Below are 14,714 nucleotides of genomic sequence, written 5' to 3'. Positions count from 1 at the left end.
CGGTCCAGATCGACAACCCACGTTCTTATCGGTCTTATCAACGGGATCAGCCCTGTTTCCCACTGTTCCGAATCTCCGAGAAAGACTAAGGGTGGGTTAAAAGTTGTAGCCGAAGTGTGGGGAAAGAGTGATAGTTGAAGTTGTTGGGAACGCTTGTGGGCAGAGGCTATGACGCAACACTGGCCGCATTCACCAAGAACTGCTGTACCAAGGGCTGAATCCTAAGGTTCAAGTGAATATGCGTTTCCGCAGAACTCTATTCTCCGTGACGCCGTGTTATGTACAGAACTGTCCCAATTATTCCAAAGCACCTATCCCATTACTCTCATGCCTCACTTCTCATGGAAGTCGGTATGCTGAACAACCTCTTCAGTAGCTTCACCACCCGTAGTAACCTGCCCAGATATGACATCCACGTCCATCCGCGGCCCGGTGAAGTTCTTACGGCCATCAATGAACCACTGGAACAGTGACACAATAAGGATGATGCCAAATACGGCCACACAGTAGTCTGGCGTACATGTATTAGCGACACGCTGAAACTGGTGAAGTCGGGCCAAACTTACTCATGTTGCTTCCAGTAACCGGGTAGTCTGGGGGGAACAGGAAAAGCACAGTCGTGACAGAAACGTAGGCAAGAGAGACCTGTCCAGTACAACACCCGTCAGTATCTACTGCATCTTAAGCTCCGTGGCTCAAACATACCAAGTTTGCAATCCAGCCAACGACGTTTGGCAGGACAAATGACCGTTCAGGCAACATCTTTCGACCCCGAATACAATTCACGGCAATTGGAATGCCGTACGCAATATCAAGCATGACCACCGATGCGGACACAATAGCGTTGAACGCGCTGATATAGTGTTAATAGGGATGCAATCGCTGTCACGGATATGATTCAGTATTAGCTTACCTCGAGGAGCCCAAGAAGATACATCCAAAAATGATGACCAAGATGTTGGTGAGGTACAACGCATTCAGAGGAACCTCAAGCTTGGTATGCACCTTGCTGAAGAAGGGAGAAGCCGGAAGACCGCCGTCTCTGTAAAGATATGTCAGTCTTTACGCGCAATGGTAACGATAGGAAGGACTGCTGCGCACCTTGCAAACGCGTAGATCATACGGCTACTGGTTGTCATGATCGTGATAGCAGCGAAGAGGACACAGATGAGAGGGAAGCTTGAAGCCGTCAGTCGGTGTAGATCAACATGATGAAAGGAACATACATAAGGAGGCAGATAGCTCCAGCGTTGCTCTTTGTCGCATTGACAAAGATCTGCAGCAAAGGCGTGGCCGTGGAATTGATGTCTTCATAGATGTCTCCGGCAACGAAAAGCAGGACGATCAGGAAGATTGTTCCAGTGAAGGTTCCAATACCGACACAGCCAATCATGATCTTGGGTCCTACGACCGAGGCGTTGGGAATTTCTGTGGATGTCAGTATGCCATTTCGTGGTCGTCGTGTCCGGCAACCATACCTTCGATCATGTGGGCAACGCCGTCCTTTATAGCTGTCAGTACAGATACGCAGGAAAGGGAACGTAAAACTTACAAAGCCAGTGAGACCCAAACCTCCTTGAAGCAGCTATTGAATGATGAGTAACAGAACTTGCACAAATGTTGGGTAAACAAAGACATACACCAAGCAGCCAAGCAAGACCATCAGGCCCTGGGAATTGTTAGCCTTGATCCAGGAGAAGGAGTGGGGGTTTCTTACAGCCTGTTTCGTTGATGAACTTTCCAAAAACGAACCTAGTCGAGTCAGCGACAATTCCGACCACCAATCCATGAATACACCTACTCTCCGGAGCTGTAGTTGGGCGAGGCGCATGCTAGAAGTGTGATGCAGATGACAGTGAACCCAGTAAGGGACCAGATAACTAGAGTATTGTTAGCTCAACTCGCCGGACAATTCAGAAAATGATTCACTCACAGGCACCCTTGGTAAACAGGGGAAGAAGCGAGTTCATAAAGGCATTGATAAGGAATGCAATGATGTTATAGCCGATATAGATCAGGAACTGATGCCACCGCTGTGACACGTACGTCTGTTGAAAATGTCAGTGCCACGGGCCCAACAGGAAGGAATCTTTTAGGCCTTACGGGATGCATCAACGAGATAACACCCAAAACCAGTTCACTGCCGAGAAGTCCACCAGTTGCGGTCAAGGCAACCTAATACAATCAGCTGCTGCCTATACCAACAAAATCCCGTACACATACCCAGCCAGAGACATTCGCCCATCCTGTGATCCAGGAGAGCGCCGGCATCCATTTCTCCCAGGAAACTTTGGTCGCGCGTTAGCAACCTTGGTGACATCAGATGAATTGTCGAATTACTTACTAACTATTGACGAGAAGAATGATCAGCACTGCACATGAGATGGTCGTAGATATAGAACAAGAAGGACTCACCTGCAACCCAATGATATTGTCCACCAGCACTGAGGCCATGATTAGATCGAGCCAGTAAGCAGCAGTAGCAGGAACACTTACGTAGGATATGCGGACAAGAACTCAGCAAGGGAGGCCGACATGCAAAGATTACAGATACCTGCTGTGATCAAACCTAGATGAAGAAAGGGTCAGCAAGGTAATGACATACCATCAACGTAGTGAAAGCACGCAGCAAACCCTAAGAGGCAGGCAAGGGAGCAAGAACTGGCATGGGGCACCGCTGACTTACCCCAGATGACACTGACACAGCCACCAGACGGCAGACTGATGGATAAACTGGCCGATAGAGCGGTCCATGACTGCAGATAGACTTAATCAGCTACCAACTTCCTAGTATAGCCTAGCACCACGACGGCCTTATCGAGATTGGACGGTCCAACCGCGCCCGCGCGTTTATTTGTTGACGTACATTTAAAATGGCAAAGGCTAAGCCTAACATTGACCTGGATCAAGGGCGGGGATGGATCAGTACGGAGCCACGTGGGAGGCAAGTCAGCAAGAGCATGACTTCGGCAACATACAGCATCGAAAAGTTTCGGTTCAGCTCGGCCTTGTGGCCCATGGCCGCCAACTGGGCGTCATCATCGCCCCGAATGTCTTTCATGGTGGATGGGGGTATCGATTGCCGGTTATGTGCCACCAGGGAACAGTCACGGACCAAACGATTTCAACAAGGGGGTTTAATGAGGAGAATGAATCCGAAGGAGGGAAGGAAGAGAGAGGAAGAGTGAAGGGGATCACCAGGGAAAATAAAGGCAGGGCGTCAGACTGGGCGAAGGAGGGAAGGGGTCACGGAACAGGACCCCCAGGCTCCGATATGGCAGCAGTCCATTATCCACCGGGATTATTGTGTACCGCGCTCGCGGAAGTCGAATGAGCTCACAGGGCGGAGCAATCGCCCAGCGTTCATAGGCATGGCCTGGCATGGGAAGCTCTGGCTGGTCGAGGAAGAATTGCGGGGAGAGTGAGTGGCGGAGGTTCTCCGTCGTCTGTTACCTAATGGATATGGGGTAATGAGATGCCCTGATACTGAGTCCGCCCAAGTACTGAGTAGGGAAGCAGCGAGGAACCGGCCCCAGCCTTAGTCGCTCCCCCCGCCGGTGATAAGAGCCATGGCCTGTTTGATGATTCGTGCAAGTCGCCGAACGCGAAACGCCGAAAGCCAGTCAGGAACGGTGCAGTGGAGGCCCTTCGAAGGGAAGTCTGAGCCTAACCGGCTTTGGGTGACGGAGACGAAGCTTATTTGGCCGGTGAAACATGGGAGTTGGCGATTCCCAGAGATAAGCGCCCGGCGCTGAGATCATATTAGGCAGTGGCAATGAGCATTATTGCAAGAATTGACTCACGGAGGCAAACTTTTATCACCCCGATAAGAGATATCTATCCACCCCTTCCGAGATAGATGCTGATTACTATCCTGCCGTCAGTCGTGACACTCGGACTAATATGAATCGCTAAGCAATTAAAGTATCCGGCGGGCCACGGGATCCATTTCCCCTAAGCCAGACTGGGTTAGCCCGAAACTGCAAACCATCGCCCGTCTTCATATCTATTGACCTAGTGGGAATCCGTCTGACTATACAGAGTGTTAGGGTAGGAACAGTTGGCTCAATTGTCCAATGATTGGTGAATCCAGTCATGTCTTCTCCCGTGGCATGCAGTCATAGCAGGAATAAATGTATGTATATGTATGTACACCGGCCCTTGCAGATGGCCCTATAGTCATCCGTGTGCGACATTATTCATCACCAGGCTCTCAACATCCTCCTTCACTTGGATCCACCAGCCGGAGTTAAGTGGTCGGTGCGGATAATGTAGTCTTCATCGCCTTCGTTGGTAACCCCATCTTCATCCTCCTCACCAACATCATCGTAGCCTTGGACCAGGCCCCGGTCAGCCGTCGGACCGTCCAGAGACGAATCAGAATCCCCATTCGGCATGGATGCAAGCCTATTCTTCAACTTTCCTCCCGAGCCAGCAGGATTCTTCCCTTTGCCCTTACCGCTAGTCGAAGAGCCAGTCGGGACTTGCTTTCCTTTGCCCGGCCCTGAACCATTGAGATAGGAGTCGCCATTGGTGGCGGGCCCATCCAGGCTAAAGTTTAGCTGATCACCGGCTTTGAGTGCTTCGAGCGCATCCCCGATGGTCTGGGATGCGGAGTTACCACTGTTGGAATCTTGCTTTTGCTTATCAACCGATTCGAAACTCTGTCGGATCCGCTCAAAGTGTTCCAATTCTTTGGCACTGCACATCGTTAGAGGCGGAAAATCAAAACTGAAAGGAGCCAATCATTGTAACTTACCTAACACTAGGAACGAGCTCCTCCTGTGCCTCTTGGAAGTCATCCTCCGTAACCATCACGGCCACATCCTCCGGCGTGGCCAGGTGGTCGAAGAAGTATGCCGTGCTTACAGGCTCACCGGGCAATTGCTTGATCTTCTCGTCAACAGCCGTGGCCTTGCGCGTGATGGCTTTGAGCATGGCATCCGAACATAAGGCGTACAAGTCAGCACCCGTGTAGGTCAGAGGCAGCCGGTCAGCGACTCTGCTGAGCGACACTTCAGGCGACAGGGTGAATTTCCTCGTCAGAGCCTCCAAGATAGTAGCTTGCTTCTCATGGGTATCAGACACTCCAAGATACAGCATCTTGTCGAACCGACCAGGGCGAAGTAGCGCTGTATCGAGCAAATCGGGGCGGTTGGTGGCACCGATCACAAAAACGCCACCGCTATTCTCCTCGCCCCCATTCATACCATCCAGCTCCGCAAGCAGCTGACTGACGATACGGTCCATGACACCACCGCTGTCTCCTTGATTGCCTCTCTTGGGTGCGACGGAATCGAGTTCATCAAAAAAGACAACACACGGCCGGGCATCCCGAGCCCGCTGGAAGACTCGTCGTACATTCGCCTCGGACTCACCAATGTACATGTTGAGCAGCTCCGGACCCTTGACGGAGAAAAAGTTCAAAGAGAACTCGGTTGCAATAGCCTTGGCGAGGAGGGTCTTACCGGTACCCGGGGGCCCGTAGAACAGAATGCCACTGCGCTTCTTCATACCCTTGGCGAACAGCTCCGGCCGCTCGAGCGGCAATTGGATGGTTTCAATCAAAGCATCCTTGACGTTGGTCAGACCACCCACGTCGTTCCAGCCAACATTGGGGATCTTCGGTGCTCCGATCGAATCAGCAAAGTTCTTTCTTGCGGCGTCGACTGCAGCATCAAAATCAATCTTCGTAACTCCGCGTGCCGCGTCCCCACCGGAAATGAGGACATCCCTGACGCTGACAGTCTGTCCGGCATTCTTGCTGGCTGTTTCTGCCAGTTTCTCTAGACGCGCCGCCCTTGCAGCGGAGGCTCGTTCAACCACGTCCACCAAGTCTCCAGCCACTAGGGCAGCAGTCTTCAAAGCTACCGTACCCAGATCGACATCGGGTGATGTCTTAATGCTGCGTTCAGAGACAGCATTGCGAAGAATGCCCTCACGCTCTTTCTCCTCCGGAGCCGTCATCTCAAACTCGTGCGTGAACATGCTACGAATGCCTTCCGGGATCTGTTCGACATCCGTAGTGGTCGCGATCACGACTCGTGCATCCGCCACGATATCGGCCATCGCTGAGATGATACGGTCTGCCGTCAACACTTCGACATGCTTGATCAGGAGTGCCGTGCATTCGGACCCACAGTGGAAAGCACGCTCTGCTCTTGCCTTCAAGTATGCTTCGGTTTTCACGTCGCCGCCATTCGCACCACCCTCGGTCAGGATATCGTAGGCATCAATGGGAAACGTATGAAGGCCAATATCAGCACAAGCCCGTGTTGCGATGGTCGCCTTTCCAATGTGTCTCTGTTGGGACCTTATCAGTATGACAACCGGATTCATGCCCAAATGAATCGCACGAGGGCTGGTTGCCACTGACATCAGGTCTCGAATGCGTTGTTGCAACGGGGGGGTAAAGGACTGCGGAGCTTCTGTGATGAGACCATGTGGAGTTGGGGCATCAGTGGCCGTCCTTGGGACTGATTTGACCCCGAGCCAGTATTCCCATCCGTTATCCATGGTGCCTGGAACCCTGCTTACATCGCTGCCAGCCTGCACCATCCTTGTAGTGGCGGAATCGATGACAGCAACTCCTCCCCACTGGTTCTCGCCAGGTCCATCTTGGTCACTGGCTATGCTAGGGACAACCTGTCCAACACGGAACCAGGCAACGCCAACTTTCCTTGATGTAGTGTGGTCAGAGTCGGTAACCTGGCCTAAGCGGGTAGTCAAGTCATCATCCTGAGCACCATTGTCGCCACCAGTAGTTACTGAGAAAACAGCTCTACCAAACCCCTCATCAACGCTAATCCCTACGAGATCCCCACCTTTTAAGAGTCGTCGTCGGGATTCAAAGTACTGCTTCAGACCAGCAAATAAAGCCGGTTGGAGGACACGGTCCATAGACAGCGGGGTAGAGACTTTCAACAATGTCACTTCCTTTGCCAAAGGTGGGCTCCGGACGACGCTTGACTTGACCTGGTGTAGAAGACCAGGCTTAGCTCCATTGGTCGCAGCGAAGATCATCGGAGAAATGCGGAGATGTTTGGGGTTGTCGAGGTTGTTCAGCAGCAACGGAGGAACGAACACTGAAGGCGTCAGCCGCGTCGGAGCACGCTGAGAGATGCTCGACCGTCGCTCGCCAGACTGGTTGATCGAGTATCTTGGTTTAGCGGACGGAAGTCCCGGTAGTCCATATATCTTAGCAGCACGCCAGTCACCAGAATCGTCATCTTGTTCATTGAAACTCCCGAGCTTGATTGAGGCAAACATGTTGAGCTGCGGCTCCTCGGTAGCCTCAATCTTCACCCAGTCCCCAGAGAAACAGCCGATCTTGGCGAGTGTGCTGACGTCAACGAAGATGAACGATTCTATATCGTCGTCTTCCCTAGGCCTGGGGTGGAGAAGATCGCTCGGTACCCTGCGAAGCAGGCCCTCCGCCCTGAATACCTTTCCGCCGTTTGCTCGCCCGGGACGCATGGTTGTAGAGGTGAAGTTGGACGCCACGGAGCCTGGAGTATGTGTTCCATCTGTGCGACGGCCACCCGCCCGAGGTGTTGCAGCAGTCATGGCGGACATGACACCTGACGGTGGCTGGGGCAGCTCGGGGGCAGTGAGAGATATCATGTCGTCCAGAGAGTCATCCGACGTGTCGCTCGCGTTCCCTCCAGATCCATCCGTTTCTAACTCATCTGCGGTCGATGTAGTCTCCACCTCCGTGCTGCTTTCAACCGGCTTATCTTCTGCGGCGGAGTAGAACTGTTCATTAGAAGTGTCGTCGGCCTCATCTTCCGCGACCTGCTTCAGGAGACCTGAGCTTGACCGCAAACTTCGCTGTGCCCGATGAGCTTGAGGCCGCGCCTGAATTAAGACGACTTTGGTCGTTGGCACCAGTAGACCTTGAGAAACAGGTTCGCAGTATGAGATGCGCGCAGGCGGTGACGGGGCATAGGTAATGGGATGCGGAGGCAATGGAAGTGGCAGTACATCACCGGTATGCACCACCTTCTCAGCCCCCAAGGCCTCACGTACAGCAGCCGTCAACCTATCTTCAGTCTCTGCCGCCGTCTTTTTCGAGGGTTTCTTGGTCTCCAGAGCCTTCCCTCCCTTTGCCCACATTCCATTGGGTCCGTTTTGATTGGAAGCAAACCCTCCCCCGAACTTGTTTTGAATATCATCATGGTTCCGAAGAAGATTCCGCTCCACCGTCACGTAGATGGTGTCCAATGGCAGGGGCGCAACATCCAACACCCGGATCTCAATAGCACGCTGTGCTTGAAGAGTGTGGCGGGTGGGATCGAGTTTGCCCAAGGCGTCGGTAAACGGCTGTAAGGAAGTTGCCGAGTGGGGGAAAAGAATCGTGGAGTGAGGAACGGTCGACTGGGGCGAGCGTTCTTTGGACTGCGGGCGAACCGGGATGATGGTCCACGCCAGATCCTCCACCGCATTATAGCCCGGCAGGTACGGCGAGATTGCGAGATAGTAAATTCCGGATTCGCTTTTGGTCCCCTCTATTGTCACAGCGTATATCAAGTCAGCAACAGAGTAGGACCATCACGCAGCTTTGTTCCACTTACCGGTCGCGGTGGAGTATTGGAAGAGGTCGCCGGCCAGATCTTCGGAGACAACCCCGACATTCCCGCGTAGATGGGAATCGAGGGAAAGGCGCGCAGAGAGAGGCGCCCTATTGCGCATCCGTCGCCTCACGGCATTCCGTCTCCGCCGCTTGGGCTGATCCGAGTTGAGGTCACGGTGCTCGAGGTCCATGATGGAGGGCGCGCGGGTATGTTCGATTATTGCCGGGGGCTAGGCGGGGACTGATCGTGAGGAGGAAGGACGGGGAATTACCACACAGAGGACCAGACGAGAAGATCACATTCCTTGCCCAACAGCGATTCAAAGGAAACGAAAGAAGAGACCCCCGGGGCAGTAGTACGAGGTGACTGGAGGGTGAGTAGCAGAGAGCTCGCGATCGACGGCGGGAGGATTAGAGGCAGTCCGGGGAGATGGTCGAGAGGCCGCCGCTGCTGCTGCTGCTGCTGCTGCTCGGCATCGCCCGCCCTCGTTCTGCCGAGGTCCAATTCTCACAAGATTCAACTTTGGTCCACGCGGATCGGCAATCGCCCCGGACACAACGGTGCCTTGGGGGAGGGAGGAGGAGAGCCAAGGTACATGGGCTTCGGGCCTTTGTCTGACCACTTGATTAGGTGTACCTGGTGCTATCGTCGTCTTCTCATTTCTAAGATTGCACTTTGTGCGAGGTGAAACCGGCAATTTATATCTTAGTATCTTGGCGACCCTTCTAATCGCACCTGTGATCACTATCCAGAATCCTAAGATACGTCATGGCGTACCAGCTGCCACATAGTAGTATTTGCATCAATGGCCAATGCTACTTTTCTCGAAAGACATCTAATACCTACTACCCCCCAGGATGAAAACTAAAGAATCGGGACAGGTCCGATTCAAATCCCCGAGTCATCCTGGAACCGCCCATCTGGATTCCAGCGGTTGGTTTTGTCTGCAAACCACGTCTGCCAGTTTTGGCAGGTTCTATCCAACTGATTCCTCGCAATTGAGGAGTCTTCAATATGTGTTTTGAACACGTCTCCTTCTTCCAGGACCTGAAGCGCCAAACCGGCAGAGGCATGCCATGCAATATGGCAGTGGAGTGTCCAAGCACCCGGGTTATCGGTCTTGAATGCAATCACGATAAATCCATTCAGGGGAAGAAGGACAGCGTCCCGTCGGCGTGGGTTTTGGAGAGTGAAATTTAAGTTTTCTGAGCTGTTGTACTTGTCAGTCGAGTACTGCAGGACTGCGAAATCATGACCGTGAAGATGGATCTATAGACACGTATGTATTAGCTGTTGCATCCGGTTATTGTGGGTAGCGGAGGAGTGTCACTTACTGGGTGTGCGACTGGAGCTAGAGCACCCCCAGTTACCGGGGCTGGGTTATCTGTATCACCCCCAATCAACAGCATGTAATTCCATGTAGTCTCCGCAAGTTGCCCTTCCGCAGCGAGATAAATCACTTCACTTGTATTGTATGGGGGATCGAGATGGTTGACTGTTGGCAGCTCGTAGTTCACCCGGAGAGTATCGTTCAAGAACTTCCAGGAATTGACTGTCACCTGAGGGTCGTCTCCCTCTGCCGAAAGGTTATACGGACCGATCGTGATTGTCGCTGTCGTAATAGATGCCTGGGCCATGTTATATTGAACCATGGGTATAATTGGTGGTGGCTGATCAACGGTCCAAGGGACGATCGGTTCCAGATCAAGCATATCGCTGCATGTGTTATTGTAGGGATGTGAGTTTGTTGTTGGGATTGGGGGATAACCTCCTTCGTACCAGAGGATACCCTGTCTGGCGTCGGGGAAGGTTTCAAAGTTGTGGCATCCATCAGCAGGGTCGGCCCTGATCCAGTATGCCCCGTTCTCAGAATCATCAAACTCGGTCTTGGTTTCAAGGACGACGTGGTATCGCTGGCCTGATCTTCTGTCAGGCGGATGGTGCCCAGTGGGTTGACGAGGAGACGTACCTATTCCGACATAGAGATGGTCTGTGGTAAATGGTTGGACTGGCACCAGATCCATGCCGACCACCGTGAGGTTGTGACCATCAATGCTGAAGATGAACGTAGTATCGGTCGACCCATTTATAACCCGTAGTATGTACCTTTTGCCCTATATGCGTTGGCAGATCGTTAATCTGTTCTTTACTGTAATTGTTTGACGTAGATTCTTACCGGCTTCACCTTCTTATTGTATCGCCTATGCGGGAAGGATCCGGCATAGCTACCTATCAGAGGTTAATGCATCACTCGGCTTCCGTCGAAGAAAATCTGTCAATCAACATACCGTGGCCATTGAGAAGAATGCTAGTCTGCTTGGGTGGGACTCGGCTCAAGTTCGCAGTAGCAAACTGTTCTTGATAGTATTCCATGAAGGCGCTTCGGTGATTATGATCAGTGAAGATGATGGGATCGATCGCTTTATCATAATCAGCCGATGTCGGCCCGTGGATAGTCAACGGGCCAAGTACGCCGTCAGAGTACTGGAGACTGTAATGACTATGGTACCATGTCGTGCCATATTGAGTTGTATTGAAAACATAGCTGAAGGTGTCTCCCGGGGCAATGGGGCACTGAGTTACACCAGGCACACCATCCATGAGACCATTGTCTAGCATCCGAAGCCCATGCATGTGGATTGCAGTCCCATTCATGGACAGGTTGTTCTTGACGGTGATGTCTAGCCCTATCAGCGTGACATCCAGGAAAGGCGCACATTATGACTTACTAATCCTGTCTCCCCAGCATGCCTCTGCAGGCCTATCAGCGATGGTCTAATTAACAGCTCGCGGGCATAATTAACAGCTCGCGGGCATAGTACTCACGGATCCAAGGACCAGGAAAGCTTCCGTTGACGACCTTCGCGTAGGGAAATTCGATACCATCCAAATTCAATGCTCTTTCACCCACGGTGAGGATATACTAGGCCCAGTTAGCCATGACCATGCCTCAACTTAGCAAAATTCTATAGTGCACCGACTTTCCGCTCAATGCCAATGGGCCATCTTGTTTCATAGTCTGTATTTATGTCGAAGTCCAGTGAAGAATTGGTACGATGCTTTAGCCAGACGCTTCGATTCTCTCCTGAATCATTGTAGGTGTACTCATCTGCCATTGCAGGATACTGGCACGTGAAGGGTTCGGCTTGGGCAGACTCAGCAGCGCCAGGAGGGACAAAAGAAAGAGTCTTAGGAACCGTATGCACAATATCTGCATCGTCATATTGCAATGGGTATTGCAATGAGTCTTGATGGGATCCATGAAAAGACGAGAAGCTAAAATAATTGACAATAGCGATAAGGTATGTCTGTAGAATCATTTTGGATATTAGCTTTCCAAAGAGACTTCAAGCCTCAGTATGGAAGGTCCGGTCTTGTTTGCAACACCAAGGAATGTGCCTGCTGTTTGGAGAAAGCAAGAACCTAAATAGTTCCTGGCTCAAGGCAGATTTGGGATCACGTTACATTGATAATCCTGGACTATCGAACAGACGACTGTTGCAAGAGCTTTTCGGTAAGCATAAGCTGTGTCCACTAAACCATAGGCCTATTTGGATGACTTGAAAGCGTATTCTTGGATATTCCTTGTTGCCTCTTTTCCTTGGCCCAGATGAAGGCAACAGACCGTGGCGTCGCTGACTCTGCAATGTATAGTACCTCTAGTATACTTTGGATCGCCGAATTTAGATCTAACGTATTCCATGGGTTGGTACGCAGATAACTTCCGGAGTATCAGGTAATGATAGTACAGTCTTCATCGTATACTTGTGGCTTCAAAAGCCGAACTCGAACATGTGAGTAGACGAGAATAGCGAGCTCAGGTAGCCACATGTTTGGCTACACCCATATAGATCTTTAGAAAATGGTGAGACATGATCATATCTGTGACCCAGGCTGTCGGGCTTAGGCTGCTACCCGAGACATACCTGCCAGTCGGTGGCAATAAGCCCAAAGCAATTTGCTGACTTATTTCAAAGGCGGGTGAGTTGTCAAGGGCCCAGGGATAGTAAGTGGGTCAGGGGAGATAGATGTCATCGGTGTTCGTATCCTGTACCCTGCTGAGATGGCCCCCTCCTGAGATATAGTCGGCCTGGCTGGCTGGCATAATCCCAACGCAATCCAGATATGCCTTTTAAGCTAGCAGGATGGATGTGGTGGTAGCTGGATTGCAGACAAAGCTCCACTTTAGTGGTAAGCGCAAGAGAAGATCCGCAATCGATACGACCACCAAAGGTATTGTCTGCGGCCGAAGGCAGCCAGCCACTCTCGGTCCTCGCTGGCCGAGCCATGCTGCTATAGGTGCCCTCGATTGACCAGTGACTGTGGCGTAGGATCGATCACTCTGGACCGACGGACCACAGAGCCGAGCCTAGAGTTTTCCGCTTGAAATGAGGCGCGAAGCAAAGAGATGCACGATCTTACCTGCTCCCCCATGTCTGATCTCCCTTTCCCATCGGCCAGAAGGAGGATGATCAGTCATCATGTATGTCTGCCATCATGTCCATTCATTACTCCGACGTCGTGATCTCTTAACCATGCTACTGGTTAGATATGGCTGCTACCCAAGGGTCCAACTGATTATACATCGTCCGGATCGGGCATTCGCGAAGCTACGGGTGCAATAAGAGTATAGTCATCATACTCTTAGATTATGTATAACCTATTCATTAGCTTGGCTAGAGCAAAGTGATCCAGGGTGCGGAATTCCGTTACCCGGAGTGGAGACAAGCTCAATGATTGGATGTCTCTTGAAGTCCGAAAGAGAAAGAGAAGCACGCAAGATCCTGGTATCATCTTGGAGATCAATGAAAGGGCTCTGAGCCAACCGGAGGATAGACGTCCTGTGTACGTCAGCTGCTGAAAGTCTCCTCGGATCGTATTATCACGGGAAGCGAGGTCGGTAGAATATTGCTTTTGGGAACCTCGTACTTGCCTTTGCAAATCCGGTCCAGCTTCGAAACGTCTATCGCGAATATTGTGGATCAACCTGGACCCGACAAGCTGTCAAATTGGGCTTTCGGCTATAATCGCAGGGCCCTTGCATCCCTATCCACCCAATGCGTCTGGTGTGTGCTCAGAGATGCCCGATCTTCCGCCGTCAGATATGCTATGGATAGGATGAAGATTGAATTTTCTCAGAGGCTGACCGGCATTCGTTGTGTAACAGACAACCAACTGTAGCCGACGAGGGTGGCACAGCCTATTGGCCGCAGTCCAAGATCCAACAGCCAGCCAGACGCGCTTAGCCCGGAGGATGATGCCGGTGCTCCATACAGAGCTGCGTTTTCCTCTTTGGTATGCTCTTGCTGTTGTTATAGCATACATCAACTTGGATCATCAAACCAGATAGACTCTGGAGTAGCCATATCCGATTCGATCGCATGTTCGGAAATATTTCGCATAGTCCATTAATGTCACTCGCCTCTCGGTTGGGATTGGAACAATTCTCCCTTGTTTGAAATTGGCTGTATTCCCGAGAGCAGTGTCAAAAGAAAAAGAAACCGCCACCTCGTCATCTCTGTTCTAGCAGGTCACCACTTTGTCAACTAATGATTTGTTGAATCCATTCCTGTCTCTTAGCTAGTCTGGAACTGACCTATCGACCCGATCTTTTGACTTTGACACAAGGTCTCGCAAGATCTGGTGCGACTAACACAAGTGTACTCGCAGTTTTGTGAAATAAGCCTCATGGAGCGGACTTCAACTCCATCATCCCTGTTGTCAGTCCAAAGTAAAAGTGTGCAGTTGTAGCAGTCTGGGCTCCAACCTTTCAAAGGACGAGGCGACGACCACGTACTATCACTCTTCAGTCATACAGCTCGTATGTGCTCACATTACCCGCAAATCAGTCCTGAAGGGTGTTCGAGAAACATGGCGTGACATGAAGCGAGTGAAACTTCGGTGGTACTCGAGTTGAACCTTAAGTACTCAAGAGGGAGACCACTGATTGTTTGAGCGTCCTCATGAGTGAATGTTACGAGACTTTTCCAAAGACCTCGGAATATGGAAGCTGATGGTATAAATTTCTTGGATCGTTGCATATTTGCCGAAAGGGCGTCAGACTGGAGTGCAGTTGTCCAGAGCATAGATAAGAAGAGAAGTGTTGATCTCGAAGAGGATGCAAGCGAGCGAAAGCAATGC

The 14,714-nt window shown here is 51.5% G+C and overlaps 3 protein-coding genes across 3 annotated transcripts; all 3 read right to left on the bottom strand.

The window, feature by feature from the left end:
- Positions 1 to 227: 227 nt before the first annotated feature.
- On the bottom strand, positions 228 to 3,375 carry BO94DRAFT_535035 (GABA permease GabA). The gene is made up of 19 exons (XM_025611681.1): positions 2,979 to 3,375; positions 2,867 to 2,900; positions 2,687 to 2,756; positions 2,497 to 2,569; positions 2,416 to 2,444; positions 2,224 to 2,288; positions 2,104 to 2,175; positions 1,934 to 2,048; positions 1,802 to 1,880; positions 1,718 to 1,752; positions 1,641 to 1,669; positions 1,553 to 1,585; positions 1,479 to 1,503; positions 1,227 to 1,428; positions 1,102 to 1,179; positions 914 to 1,042; positions 706 to 853; positions 567 to 645; positions 228 to 511 (listed from the first exon to the last, which is right to left on the bottom strand). The coding sequence occupies exons 1-19, from the start codon at positions 3,059 to 3,061 to the stop codon at positions 333 to 335; spliced, it is 1,557 nt and encodes a 518-aa protein (XP_025467806.1). The 5' UTR covers positions 3,062 to 3,375; the 3' UTR covers positions 228 to 332.
- Positions 3,376 to 3,885: 510 nt separating this feature from the next.
- Positions 3,886 to 8,940, bottom strand: pex6 (AAA family ATPase peroxin 6). The gene is made up of 3 exons (XM_025614516.1): positions 8,574 to 8,940; positions 4,760 to 8,507; positions 3,886 to 4,701 (listed from the first exon to the last, which is right to left on the bottom strand). The coding sequence occupies exons 1-3, from the start codon at positions 8,761 to 8,763 to the stop codon at positions 4,227 to 4,229; spliced, it is 4,413 nt and encodes a 1,470-aa protein (XP_025467805.1). The 5' UTR covers positions 8,764 to 8,940; the 3' UTR covers positions 3,886 to 4,226.
- A 114-nt stretch (positions 8,941 to 9,054) lies between these two features.
- On the bottom strand, positions 9,055 to 11,893 carry BO94DRAFT_516440 (multicopper oxidase; the record flags this gene model as incomplete). The annotated part of the gene is made up of 8 exons (XM_025609963.1): positions 9,055 to 9,842; positions 9,908 to 10,491; positions 10,543 to 10,687; positions 10,738 to 10,798; positions 10,858 to 11,254; positions 11,303 to 11,326; positions 11,400 to 11,496; positions 11,555 to 11,893. 8 exons carry the CDS (start codon positions 11,891 to 11,893, stop codon positions 9,462 to 9,464), a joined length of 2,028 nt encoding a protein of 675 aa, XP_025467804.1. The 3' UTR covers positions 9,055 to 9,461.
- Between the last annotated feature and the right edge of the window lie 2,821 nt (positions 11,894 to 14,714).

This window comes from Aspergillus sclerotioniger (genome assembly GCF_003184525.1).
Source record: "Aspergillus sclerotioniger CBS 115572 chromosome Unknown BO94scaffold_13, whole genome shotgun sequence".
Lineage (NCBI taxonomy): Eukaryota > Fungi > Ascomycota > Eurotiomycetes > Eurotiales > Aspergillaceae > Aspergillus > Aspergillus sclerotioniger.
This window is presented reverse-complemented; position numbering and strand designations above follow the sequence as displayed.